The 13,974-nt window shown below is 50.4% G+C and overlaps 1 protein-coding gene across 2 annotated transcripts in view; it reads right to left on the reverse strand.

Annotated features, from left to right (window-relative positions):
* The window catches only part of LAMA5 (laminin subunit alpha 5), an 83,248-nt gene extending 71,087 nt beyond the window's left edge, over positions 1-12,161 (reverse strand). For both annotated transcript variants that reach the window (XM_057400857.1, XM_057400856.1), the window contains exons 1-2: positions 11,775-12,161; positions 6,104-6,256 (exon numbers count right to left, since the gene is read on the reverse strand). In XM_057400857.1, coding sequence (XP_057256840.1) covers positions 6,104-6,256; positions 11,775-12,074 — 453 coding nt within the window. In that variant the 5' untranslated portion in view covers positions 12,075-12,161. The remainder of the gene's footprint in view (positions 1-6,103; positions 6,257-11,774) is intronic.
* Positions 12,162-13,974: the final 1,813 nt, after the last annotated feature.

The raw sequence follows: 13,974 nt of genomic DNA on the forward strand, positions 1-13,974 counted from the left end.
TCGCACGCACCTCTTGGAAACAGAGCAATTATCCTTTCATCAGTCATTACCTGGAGCTGTCTGGGAGGGAGGCTGAGGCTTATTTTAACACCTGAATTCTCCAGAGCCGGTTCAGGTCTGGGCAGAGCAAGCACAGCCTCTGGGGAGATTAAGCTATTGAAGCACAAGGGTCATTTGTACAATGCAAAGGATGGACAGAAACACCCTCCTCGGAGGCCACAAAAGGTGGCACGGCGCTGAGTGATGTGTGCAGAGCCTCCTGCTTCCCTGGGAGCCTCCTGTGTGCTGGCAGCCTGGCAGACGTGAGCCATGGCAGCTCTTTGGGGAGCACACGTTCCAAGTGAAACGCCATCACTGCAGCCCTGCAAAACTGATTTTAAGCAGCACTGGTTCAGGACTTCAGTAAACATAACACAATTAAAATGCATGTGTCATCCATGATTTACCTTAAGGGATGTTCCACACATCTTATCCCTTACAACAACCAAGAGCAGTAGTAACAAAGCAGAAAGTCTCAGCCTTGCCTGCTTTGGATCCAGAAGTGAACCTGGCATCCAACTTGCTCTGCTCTTGCTGCCAGAGGAGACAGATCCCCATTGATTAACAGCCAGGCACTCCCTTTCCGCCCACCTGAGTGGCTCCTGCACAGCCCTTGGAGCTGGAATCCGGTGGGAGCTGGCAGAAAGCATGGAAAGGTCGAGAAGGGGAGAGCAAAGGTGAAAATCTCCATTATCAGCACAAAAAATGGAAGGAAAAAGCTGCTTTTCTTCAAAGATGAAACTCTGAAGGAAACAGAGGAGCCTTCACAAGCTAAGTTACTTCAAACAATAAAGGGGAAAATGTACCGGGAGAGCAGAGAAGATCCATACACCAGGCTCAGCACCAGCTCCCAGTGCACTCTCTCCCAGGGCACCTTTCCTATGGAAGCATTACAAATATGCACCTCACTTCCACTTGATGGCCATGTTAAAACACAGCAGCACTGAAGAGGCTCCAGAGTTCAAGGGACACTTCAAATAGAGGAACCAGGATCCTGGAGCTTGCAGATGGACAAAGAGAGATAGGGATCTGCTTTTGGAGGGGTTTATGGCATTGCAGAGGACTCCCCACAGGAGGCTGAAGCTCAGCTGGTGAAACCAAGGAGTTCTGCTCAGCCTGCTTAAGATGTTTTATTCCTAATGCTGCTTTTGCTCCAAGAGCCAGAGAACAACTTGGAGAAAGAATGTCTTTGTTAGGGATTTTATGCCCCAGCCCTTTCCTGAAGGTGCAGAAGCTCACGATAAATGTCACTGAGCCCTCCTACCCCTTTCCCACAGTGGTGCCCCAGCACAGTGAAGACCAAGTAGTCCTTCCAGCAAGTGAAATCAAGAACAGTTAGAACTACCTACAAAAAGTCTTAAACCTTCACTCATTCCTGCAGCGCTCCATGAAAAACACACACCGGGCAGATCAGGCAGCCTGTGGCCCTGGGAGAAACGGAAGCTGGGTATTTTCCAGTGGTGTGTGCTGGGGAAAACACCATGGAAGGCATCCCTACCAAGGGGAAGGGAATGTAGAGATCCGGTCCAAGTTTCCCCCTGTGTACAACAAGAACCAACAAGGATGCCTCAGAGGGACATTTAGGCAACAGATTCATCACCCAGAAGCAATGAGCTCTCACAGCAAATGAAACAAAGGGGCAAAAGGAAGAAGGTGAAAGAGGGAAATGTATCTAGTTTTCAGCTGAAAACTCTTCTTGGATCCATTGCCCCTATCCCATACCAACTGTAGGGAAAGCAGCCTCCAGGACAACAGCTCCATTCAATAACCACCATGAGCTTGCCCTTGGGATTTCATGGGTTTACTCATCGAGAAGGGTTTTCTGATCAGTTAAGCCAGGGAATAAACATGAGATTTATCTGTGTGCTGAAGGCTTTTGCTGGGGGCAAGGGGGGTAAACCTTAGCCCATTGCTTTGTGAGTCTTTCCTTCCTTCCAGCTGCCTTTCAAAGAGGGCTCCTGAAGATCTCCACCAGCAGCTTCCAGTACTATTTCAATTGGAAATAAATGGGAGGCTTGAAACTGAGGTGGAAGATGATTTCGGAGCACCCTGACACACAAGGTGTTATGCTGTGGTTCAGTGGTGCTCCTTTAGCTTTAGGCCAGGTAGCTTTTCACCTACAGAACCCAGCCCACATCTACCAAGAACGAGGAGGAATTTAACATCCACAAGAAATCAGTTCACACAAAGAGGATTGACTTGTTCATGCAAGCCAGGCATTCAGCCACATTCACAGAACCTGTAAGTGCCCCCACATCCAATGGCTGTGCAAAGTCAATCCCAAGGGGTCACATTTGCAGTGCAAGAAGGAAAGGGAGTAGGTTTATGCTCTGGAAATCCACCACAGGAAAAACACCCACCTCCCTCTGAGAGACATTTCACACTGAAAGAATAGCAGCCTGCTGGCCAAGGGCTGAAGCATCTAGTGTGTATTGTGCTAATGAAGACCTTGACTTTAGAGCCAGAAGAGCCTGGCAAGCAGAAGTTAATCAGTTCAGTGGAGGCAGGAGATGTGGTAACTTTGGCAGAACCCATTGTAATGGCTGGAAAATGCAAAAGGTACTTCTCAAGGCAGCCAGGAAGTTATTGATCTACTCTTTTTCCTGGACACATCTTGCAGTGACTATGGAACACACGTTCAGACTGGCCTCACAATCCTGGTCCTTTCCTTTCTTTTCAACCTGAAAGGGAGCTGCATTTAAAGCAGCAACAGCCTGGAGCTCTCCAAAGGAGGAGGTTTCTCTTCTCTCCTCTGTGGCAGAGGCAAATGGATGAAGGTGTTTCTCGCTGGTGTGTAGGGGAGGCTGCCTGCCCTCTGCACAGCACTGACAAGTTAAATACCTTTGGGATGTAAATCAAAACTCCCTGCACAGCTTCAGTCTGAATTCCTGCCGTTCTCCAGTGTCACAGGGGCCAGCAGGCTCTGGGATGAGGGGAGATGGGGGATGCTAGCCAGCCACCTTCCCACTGCAGTCATTAACCTCGAGCAAGCACTGGCACGAAGCTCCTTGCTCTTGCATGACTGCAAGCATTCCTCTTCACAGAGTTTATCATAAAGCACCAACTATCCATAAACATCTCTGGGAAGGGCTGGCCTGGGTTCACCTTCATGCAAGAAGGATGTCAGGCCCTGGCAGGATTCCAGTCATTCATGTTTCCTTCAGTCTCCTGATTTTTGTCAGCTCTGACTCAAATGACCTTCTTGAAGAGAAAAAAGAAGAAAAGACTCTTCCATCACACCCTTTCCTCCCCTCCACCCACTGGGGCACTTCATCACAGCAGGATCACTGGGGACAATTCCCATAGTGGCAGTGAGTCATGTTTTCCTCTGCTCCCTGCACAGCCCCTTTGCAGCAGAGGCACTTTCCCACTTCCACTCTCCAAAACCTGATCATCATGATGCTGTGATGTTGAATTTGCAGCACATCCATGCAGAGGACCAGCCACTCATCCTAAATACACTAAAGCTTTAGGCACAAGGTCATGATCAAAAGTGAGAAAAATCCATTTAATTTTCCTCCTTGGAGCCATTTGCCATATTTCTGGGGCTCAGACCCAGGTCTGACATGGTAAACCTCAAGTGACTTTTCCTCCTCTTCCAGCTTTTGCCCCCACCAAGTCCAGAAAGGAAAACTATTTCATCCCAAGGAGGCAGGAACAGACACAGCACCAGCAGGAGCAATTCAGACCCAAGTGCTCCAGCAGATAATCAGCCACAATCTCTTCCCATGCTGTGGTGGGAGCTCTGATCCCTCTCGCTGATGAAGCTGTTAAGATTAGGCCACTGCTAGCATTGAAATGACGTGATGCGAGTGTTTAATGCCCTCGCACCAGCTGGGTGGCCGGCCTGAGACCTTCTTTAGGTTCTTTGCTGGCTGTGAACATTCCTCCCTCCCTTCCCATAGGATTTTAACATCCCTGTGAGGAGAGCAAGCTCCCAGCCAGGAAAAGCAAAGACCAACAGGCTGCTCAATTAAGTGCCCCTCTCCCGGTCGCCACAGCCTTGCCAAATGCTGGAGAAACCCAATTCCAACTGGTAATGAAGTACTTATGGCTCTAAAGGGACCAAGCCAGCAGGGAAGGAGGGGGCTGACACCATAACCCCTTGTGCCAGCCCTTGCTGAAGCACCATGCATCAGCTCCAGGCACTCATGACCCCCCAAAGGGACAAAAGCTTTCAGTCCCTTCAATTAAATCTGAATTGGTCCAAGAGCTCCCTAGAGGGTCATAGAGAGCAAGGAGAGGCCTTGTTTGCCTGCCAAGAAAAGCCCTGCTCTCAGACAAGCCTTTGAGGGTGTTACCTGTTTCACAGGTATCCAAGGAATGTGCAAAGCCTGGCTGCCAGCTATCCTGGCCTCATCCTGCACTTGCCCTGCAGACCCTGCTGGGTCCCATGAGTTCCTCTTTTCATCTTCCACCCTTTCCACCAGCCTCAAACCTTCAAAAGGAGGAAATTAAAGATTCTGTAGCGTTTCTATTGCCCAACCTACCAACACAAAGGAGGGAAAAGCAAAGAACTGCCTCTCACTGGGAGCATTAGTGGGTTATTATAGCAATTACACACAATAAGAGCATGTATTAAGAGGAAGCCACGAAAAATGGGCTGAAGCTTTAGGTTTGTGCTCCTGTTGGGCAACTGATTACTTAGCGAAGGTGGTGGGAAATAGAGGCTCTGGGAGCACAGGGAACCTCCCCACCAGGTGAAACAACTGGTGCCAGCCTTGGATGCAATCCCATCCCAAAGGGTATCCAGAGCAAATACAGAGGCTTGGGAGAGGAGAGAAAAGGCAAACTTACACCAGCTCGGTTTTAACAGTACTGCAGCCCCCCAAATCATTCCAGGCTCTGGCCCCGGGCACTGCAGATCAGAAGCCTCCAAATCCCCAGGTGAGCCAAATGGAACAGCTTTCAAGTGCTGTTAGCTCTGGCCTAAAGCCAGAAGTTGCCACAGAGAAGGACAAAGAGGAGAAGCAACTCTCAAGGGAAGCTGGTCATTGAAATTCCCCTTCCACAGAAGCAGTGAGCGATCAGAGAGCCACATTCCAGGCTGGCCCTTGGTGGGAGGAGGCAGTGCAAGCAACTCAGCACACCCCTGCCAGATGGGAATTCTCCAAGAGACACAGCAGATGCCACCTACGCTGGCTAACTGGATCAGCACAGTGTGTGTGCCCCGGGGAGGCTTTGCCCACACAGCTATTATGCAATGCATATTGTGCCCTGGGCATTAAGAGATGCTTTGCTGGTGCTGTGTACAGCACAGCTTCAGAGCTGGCACTCATGGGAGGGAAGCTGTGGAGAGGGTTTGAGAGGCTCCAAGCAAGTGCTGCAGCAGGGCAGGGAGTGGATCAGAGACAATCCTGGGGATTAAAGTGTGCGTTTGAGCATCTGACAGAGGGTATCACCACCAATACATGCCAGGTATCCATAGCTATAAACGTGGAGTCAGGCACCTTACAAACTGCAGAGACAAATGAGCCTTTTCTAAGCCCAGAAAAATCTGAGAGAATTAACCCATTTCCAGAGGGGGATAGCTTTGCGGATGAATAGAGGCAGGGGGGCTGGCAACTGCTATTACAATGTTAATTCCTTTTGACTTGCCAGCATTAGAGACCAAGCATCCATTGTCTTCCTTTGTCTTTTATAGGAAGAGCTTCAGGATGGACTTGCTGTTCATAAAGAGTTTTAAATGCACCAGTTAAAGTTTTACAGCACAACCCTAAACTCCTCAGGGCTGTGTTTGCCTGTTCTGGGGTGAAGCCTTGCTAACCATGCCCCTTCAGGAGGTAGATACCCTCTTTAGGGGAAGGGCACCTGCAAATGTTTCCGAGTGACTCAGTATTTAGGGACAGCCTGAATAATAACAGCAAATAGCACAGACTGCACTTAATACTACACACACACACACAAGAAGGTTTTCCTTCTATATTTTAACCAGACCCTCCTGCCCTGTCATTAAACAGGCAGGTTTTATCTCACCTTCAGCAAGGACCCCTGAAGGACTGCAGAAGCAGAGGGGCAGGTCCTTGCCAGCCTGGCCTACAGCATAACCAAGGACTTGGCTTACCTGTCCCAGGTCCAACGTGACATTGACCTGGTTGAACTCCAGCCCCCGGGAGAGGGGGGGGCTCTGCCACCAGCGCTCTGTCCCATCGATGGCATTTGTGATGGGGTGAGCCTTGTTGCTGTTTGCAGAGGAGCAGATGTCACAGTATTGGCCCTGTTGGAAAGAATATAACCAACATTTAGTATCCCTTTTGTATTTCAGATATGCACTGAGTGTTGGCAAAGGGACTGTCACAAAGAACTGAAGAGTATGGAGAGGGAGAAGAAGCCCCATCACAATGGAGAGCAGAGGCTGCAGCTCCATCTCCTCCGCTAAGGCTGACACTCACATCCCTGCTGACACCCAAAGATCCTGACCCAGCCCATTCAGTCATCCCTATGGACCCAGACTGGCAGTTCTCCTGCCCAGCTCCCTGCAATCTGTTTCTTGTCAACCTATTCATTTCATGAGTACAGTCCTTTCAGCTACATTTTCAAGCTTAATAGTCTAGCAGCCAAGTTCCTTTCGCTGGTGATGCTGCAGTGCCAGGCGAGAAAGGGATGGCCCCTGCTGCCAGCTGGCCAATCACTTTCCTGCCTTGCTTTTGTGGTGCTGGTTTGCCAGCTCCATGGACACACTTCCAGAGTAAACAACTCTTCAACTTTAACTGCACCTCCTAAGCAGGATCAGACAAAGACCCAAGCTGTGAGGGGCAATTCTTTCTTTCCCCTTTAATGCACAAATGGATCTGACCCACTCTTAAGGAAACCTGCAGAGAGCCCTGAAAACAGGCAAGTTATTTGCTTTGTGGAGCCACTGTTCTGTCACTTGAATTGCTGCTACAAACAGCCTAGAAGGGAAAACCTTACAGGCAGTTTTCCCTTAAGGCACAGTTAGGCAAGCAAGCCCTCCTTGCCTGTCCCAGCTGCAGTCAGATTTAATATTATACCAAGTACATTATCTCAAGACAGGCTTCCTGCATCTGCATCCCTACAAGGGCTGTATCACTGTGATCTTCCAGATGCCCCAAACTCTGGAGGAATCCCAGTGCAAAGGAAACAGATTTCACAGCATTCTTCCCCACAGCTATGTGCTGTGTTATTTGCAGGCAATTGTCCTGAACAAGAACACCTTTTAATTAACACCTCCAGAGATATGAAATAGGAGACATGCAAGCACAAGGCCAAAGGAAAGGGCGGCTGAAGCCATGCAGGTAACCCTGACACCCGTGCAGGGAGCTCCTGCTCCACAGAGAGGTTAGGACAAGGCTCGTTTGAACATGCACGGAGCGAGGAGGGAGACGAGACCAGATAAAACTGACCCAGCTCTTCAGCTCAACCCTTTTAAGGGGAACCGGTGCAACAGGTTGTGTGGAAATTGCTGCTGCACAACACACAGCACTGAGGTGGGGGGAGATGTGAGTGAGGGTACAAAATGGGGATAAATAACAAAAAAACATAGTGGTTTCATACTTTACATTCTTGCCACAGATGTGAAAGCCATTTTGAACCCAAAGTTCACACTGATGGGAGCCAGGCAGTTCAAGTTGAGTAAGAGGGGACTGAAAAATAGGGTCAGCTGCTCCCCATTTGTAATGCTGCTGTTCCCCCTCCCCAGTACAGCATGAGCTGCTACTGGGCTGGTAGCACATCAACAGCTGAATTAAGTTTGCTATTAAAAGTGCCATTAGCCCCTGTGCTGCTCCATCTGCTCATTAGTTGTTTCATTAGAGCCAGACCGAAACCTGATGAGAACCATTTCCAGCTGTTTGTATTATAGAGCGACTCAGGCTCTGGCACAGTGCATCAGGTCTCTACAGGGAAGGGACACGTTCTGACATCAGCAGAGGATTTTAATTAAACAGCAATTGAGAGCTGCAGGCTTAGCAGGTTGCCAGAGCTGGGGAGGCGCGGACATCACTAAAGCACACCAAAGAAAGAACTTCAGCAACGCAAGAAGCTGCAAGGCAGCTTAAAGAACATAAAACTGCCACTATCGGAGCTTACTGCAAAGAGAGGGAGATAAGGAGGGAGTTTGAATGGAGGGCAGCTTCTAAAGACCTGATCCTGTTCCCGCTCAAGTCAGTGGGAACTTTGAAGTTTCCTCTGAGCATAAAGACCAGCCTGGCACCCCGCTGGCAGCGCTTCCCTCGGGGAAAGCAGACGGCTTTGTCCCAGTTTATTTGGCCCTGCCGTGACCCAATCTCAGCTCTCCTCACCTTATTTATTGGAAAACCACAGGGAGCGTGGGGCAGGCTGGGCTGCTGGGATGAGGTAAGGAAGGCAGGAAATGGGGTTATTTCAGACACAGAAAGAGCGTGCTTGTATACTGTTATTGGGGCTGTCCTCACAGATCAAGTAACTGCTCACACAGGCAAGGGCTGACTCCTCAGGTATCTCTTCTGCAGGCAACAGCAACTTGTTCTAAAACTCTGTTGTTTTCAGCTGCAGTTAAACCACTTAAGTTCAGTGGTATCATACATGTCTCTTCTGTGTTTACATGTACAGAGAGGTACAGCAACAACTGACACCCAAAGCACACATTGCCTGGGCTGAGCCAGCATCCACCACCATGCACAGCACAAGAGGAAGAAGCAACAAGCCAGATGGTGGCTGCCTATTGCAAGATATCAACAGAGAATGCCACTTGATCCAGAAACATTCAGGTTGAAATCCCACCTGTGCCCAACACCATGAAGGGCAAGAGGACAAGACCTCCGGTTAACACCAACACCACACAGGCAAGCACAGCAATTCCACATGCATCCAAGTGCTCTGCAGCATCAGGGCTTAGGTGAAGACAGGCTTCAGATGAAAGCAGAAGCAGCACTGATCTGAAATCAGTGAAGTTTGCTGCATGTTTTTCAATTCTAATGTCTGTAATTGCTTCAAAGAATGCCACTGACTTGCCTTATTGTTGTACTACCAATATGAACTAAAGTAATCATCCACAGCCCGGCCTCACTGAGAGCAGTGAACAATCTCTGCCAGCTCTGGCAGGTCTCTAGAATAGCCCCCAGGCAGTGGGATGGGACGGGGAACATGAGCTATGCCTCTCCGGAGCTGGCTGTGTCTCGGAAGACAAAAAGCTACAAGCATCTTCAGTAAAGCTCGGTAAGATCAATAAACCTATAATCTCGCTCTTGCCTTATCTTTGAGACATGATCATGAAGGCAGGAGTGTCCGTGGGACAACGGAAGCAAACCTGCGTGGGGAGTCCCTTTCAGCACATCTCAGTATCACTGCGCATCACATCCTTGCAGGCTGAAAAGCCCCCCCTAGTTAGAAACGCCGTCTTCTGCCAAAGAGCCCTGAATAAAGCAAAGGGGACCCCCTGAAAAGGCTTACACCCTTCCCACAAACTGTGCCAGAAGCCCTTCAAGTGTCTTTAAGGCAGCGTTATTTCAGGAAGCTCAATGATTATCGACATTTTAAGGCTATCATGGTTTGCAGTCAATGAATTCCCTTCCCTGAAAGCCTCCTACAATGTCAAATGAAAACAAGCTCAAAACAGAACTGACTGAACTCATTGACTAGATGATTGTATTCATGTTTACGCTGGGTCTTAGGTCAAGCAAATGTCCCTTCACCACCACAGCACGTGGAAATCTGCCGGAGGGTGCCAAGAGGCACTCTCCCAGAATTCCTGACCAAACTTCCCTTTACACCACAGCTGCACCATGCAGAGCAGGTGAATGGAGAAGGGAAGGGACACGCAGGCAGTGAGGACGTGCATGTGGAGCTCATTATTGTTGCTTCAGGCTGCTCAAATTGAACATTTCCCTCCTACCTCCTGCATTGCTTTAGTCACCGGGTGGTGCCAAAACCCCTAAAGGGAATGAATTGGAACTCTGACCCCTCCCGTTTCCTCCCCTCCCGTTTAGGTGCTGCCTGTGGCCATGGAAAGAAGCCACCACAAAAGGGTTTTTCTAAAGCTTTCAGGCTGACTGAAGACCACTGGCCTGGGAAGTGGTGCTCAGATCAAAGCAACCCTGTGCCAGAGCTGCAGAGGGGAGCACTGCAGAAATCCAGGGCTGAGGAGCCCCGTTTGGCAGCAGGGGGAATCCAGGGGGATGTGCACACCCTATGGAGCCAGGAAAGGGCTGCACATAAGGATGAGATACAACTGCCCCAAAGCCGGTGCAGCCTGAAGGGTTCACTTCAGTCACCAGCATCCTTAGTGTCACGCTAAGTTGGCAGTGTGGCCAGAGCACAGCTGGACAGACACGGAGGGATAAATGCATAGCCACATTTACCAGCTTTTCTGTGAGGTCTTATCCTCCCAGTTTTGCTTGGCAGATTGCTCACATCTATTTGCAAATGCACATAGTAGCAGTTACTTCTTCACCTTTCCTTATTACCTTGGTCTCTCTGCAGGCACAATTACTACATCAAGGTTCCTGTAAGCCTCCTGCTACTTGTACTTAAAGCAAAGCTTCTTCAAGTCACATCAGAGCGCAGCAAAGTGAAACAGATCACTTTAAAAGGGGGCAAAACTCAGAGGAGAATTATGTCAGCTTTCTGCCACCCAGTAGCATCTTCAACAATTTCTACTGCACATGGAGCAAAATTCCATGATATAAGAACACAATAGCCAGAAAATTCCTGGTACAGCACTAACTTGGGAGAATGTGGCCAGAATGAGAAAAATGCTTCAAGGGACGATGTTGTAACAAAACCACCCCTACACAAAAGGCCAAGAAAGGCTGGATCTGAGAAACCAAGTTTTCTCTTGCTCTTCCTTACTGTGGCATACAACACTGACAGACCTCCTGCCCCACTGCAACAGATGAACTGGCACCACCAACCTCATGAGTCACATGGAGAAAACTCCAGAAAGCAGCAGCTCCAGAGCAGGTTTGGGCTGCCCTGGGTCTGGAGTTCGTGCAACTAAAACTAGTGGTTTCCAAGCCCAAGCAGTTTACAACTGCTCCGTCTTCTTCTCAAGAGAGCTGTAGCTGTTAAAGTGCACTGCAGTTTTTACCAACTGCATTCCTGGCTGCAGGCTTCCCCGGTCCACTTGAAATGGGACCTCTGAGATAAGTGACCTGACATTCGCTTGTAAAATTCACCCTCTTCACTTTCTCCTTTGCTCATCCAAATGCCCCTCCAAACCCACAGGGACCGGCAGAGCCAAGACCGGTAAAGGTAAATACTATCACATTTATCATGACTCCGTGACTGGCAGAGGAGTTTCAGAGATGGTTTGCCCAGGGTTTTGTGACCATAAAGAACCGGTAACTTTAACAGGGGCACTCAGCAAGCCGCGTTCCACTTGCAACTTCTGGCAAGGCCGGGAGAAGAAGAGCGCGTGTGTCTGCTTAATCTCCTGGGGACTCCGGATAGGCTCCGGTGCACAGGTCCGAGCAAGGGAGGATGCCCCGAGGACCTGCCCTGTCTACCCCGTCTCAGAGCACCCACCACCGACCCCTCCGCGCAAGGTCCGGCTGCGGCGGCCGGGAGAGCACGGATGCGTGGATAAACGCCAGAGGGGACCGTGGGGCCCCGCTCCTTGCACCGGCCTCTGCCCTCCCCAGCCCCGGCGAACAGGGGTAAGAAAAGGGAGCGACGGCCGGAGGAGCACAAAGAAGGGCTCGGACTCCCCTGCACCCCCCGGGCAGGGAGGCGGCTGTGCCACCCCAGCGAGGCTCCGCAGGCTGCGTGCCCGTGTTTCCCCGCCGCGCCGGCCGTACCTGAATGGTCTGGTTGGGGTCCCCCCCCGCCACCGGTCCCCCGACCAGCTTGCAGTAGAGATCCTCCACGGCGCGGCGGCTGCCGGCTCCCGCCGCTTCCTCGCCGCAGGTGGCGGTGGCGGAGATGCGGGTGCCCTCGGCCAGGTTGAAGTAGGGCGGGTGGAGGCTGTGCCCGTTCACATCGCTGGGAAAGGAGGCGGGCGGCCGGGCGGCGGCCAGCGCCAGCAACAACCCCAACCCCAACCCCAACCCCAGCCCCATCTCCGGCCGCGCACCGCCCCGCTCCGCCGCTCTCGCCATCTTCACCGCGGCTGCCCCGGGGCGGGCAGCGGCACCGGCCTCCCCGTCCCGCCGCCTCGGCACTGCGCTGTGCTCCGCCCCGCAGCGGCCCAACTACTTCAGCTTCCCCCGACGGGGAGGGGCCGCCCGCAGCCCCACCGCTCCTGACCCTTTCGCTCAGAGGCGGGGCCCTCCGCAACAGCCCCACCAAGTGCCGGGAACCCCCCTTCCCGTGGGCAGCAGAGGCCAAACGGGGTGAAGGGATCCCCCCTCGCAGGGAAAAAGGGGGGATAGGATCCCTCGGGAAACAATGTGCCCATTGTATCTGCGGGCTGCGCTGCCTCGGCCGGCTCGCACCATTAATGGAGTTAAACTCCATTAACCGGTAGATCGGTTTATCTCCAGGAAAAACTCCATTACTAATTAACAAACACAACCTTCTCCCCATCTCTGTGCTGCCCATGGACCATCCCTGCGTTTCTATGTACTTCTGGGGGGAAGATGCTTTACAGATAAGAAACTGAACATACTACAAACAGTTATATACAGCAATACATTAACTCATCAAGGCACTACTTTGATTTTCTAGCACAGGCAGACTATTTCAAATCCAAGAATTGAATGATACACACAAAATGTGCCTGAACTGACCAATAATGTTTCTTTAAAGGAAGAAGCTACAGAGCAGACCAACACAGAAAAGGTCTGGACTCCACACAGTGGCATTGCTATGGTAATTGGACCATACAGGAAGCAAAGCAAGCTCTTAAGCATGTCCAGGTCTCCGCAGGCTGCTGCCGGGCATTTGCTTGTTTCATCACATCACTCTCTTTGTTTCTCTTTTGTGGACAGTGAGCAGGAACCATCCCTCTTGGGAGAGTTACTGCCATAAATATGAAAAGCTCTTTAAAAAAAAGCATAATGATATGTATAGTTAAATGCAAAGCTCCATGAGTGTGATCCTGGAAGGCCATGCAGTAACACTCATTTCAGCACTGCCAAGGGTCTTTGGAAGATCCCTTTTACTGTATCTAAAGCAATGTGCATGGCCTAATGTATAGCAATATAGTGGAAGGGTACCGTATGGTAGAGTGGAGCCTGGGTCAGCAGGACACTCGCAGCCCGCAGACATGTGCTGCTTGGGAAAGCTGGTCAGTCCCAACACGAGCCCGTGAAGGACCTGCGCACCATCATGGACCCCAGGGAGCACCCAGTGCAGCCAGTTCCCTCCTGGCACTGTGCAGAGGGAGATCACATCAGCATGACATCAGGCCTGGCGAGGGCAGGGGTGGGGAGAGGTACCTGGTTCCACATGGCCAGGAAGCACTGAAGCACAGCCGACAAGCCTATTCACTTAGAAGCACTTCCTAAAGGGCTTTCAGACATCTTTTAACTCCTTCCTGCCTGTGTCTCTTCCTGTTGGTTTTCCCCCTTAATGCAGGATCTCGCTCAGCAGATGAATGTAACCTTTAAAAGATAACCTTTTAAGCCAAACTCCTATAAAGAGAACAGGCATCTTTGCCCTTTAAATTGCTTCAAAATGGGTAGCTGCCTCTTGCAAAAGTGGAAGAGGCACCAGTGAAAATACTTGTGCTCTGGAGTAATGGTTAACTAACATGTTTATGTATGGAGACCAGTACTCCACAGGACAGGAATTAAAACTTCTTGCAACTTTCCCAAATGCTATATTTAATGAGCTACTTACACTTGTGAATATGTACAAACAAGGAAGGCAGGGCAAAGATGAAGAAAATAACCTTCTCCCGCCTCTACAAGAGAGTTACAAGGCAAAACCCTTGGGTCAGTCTAATATTCCTCTAGTGTTAATGTTGTGGCATGTAATTAATCACCCTCCAGAATGCAATTAAGACAAGTAAACTCACACTCAAAATGGGGGGGTTTGTGGTAGAGGCTCAGGAAA

This window comes from Pezoporus wallicus, unplaced genomic scaffold (assembly GCF_028554395.1).
Source record: "Pezoporus wallicus isolate ANWC-B61680 ecotype Strahan unplaced genomic scaffold, APGP_CSIRO_Pwel_v1 contig_11133, whole genome shotgun sequence".
NCBI lineage: Eukaryota > Metazoa > Chordata > Aves > Psittaciformes > Psittacidae > Pezoporus > Pezoporus wallicus.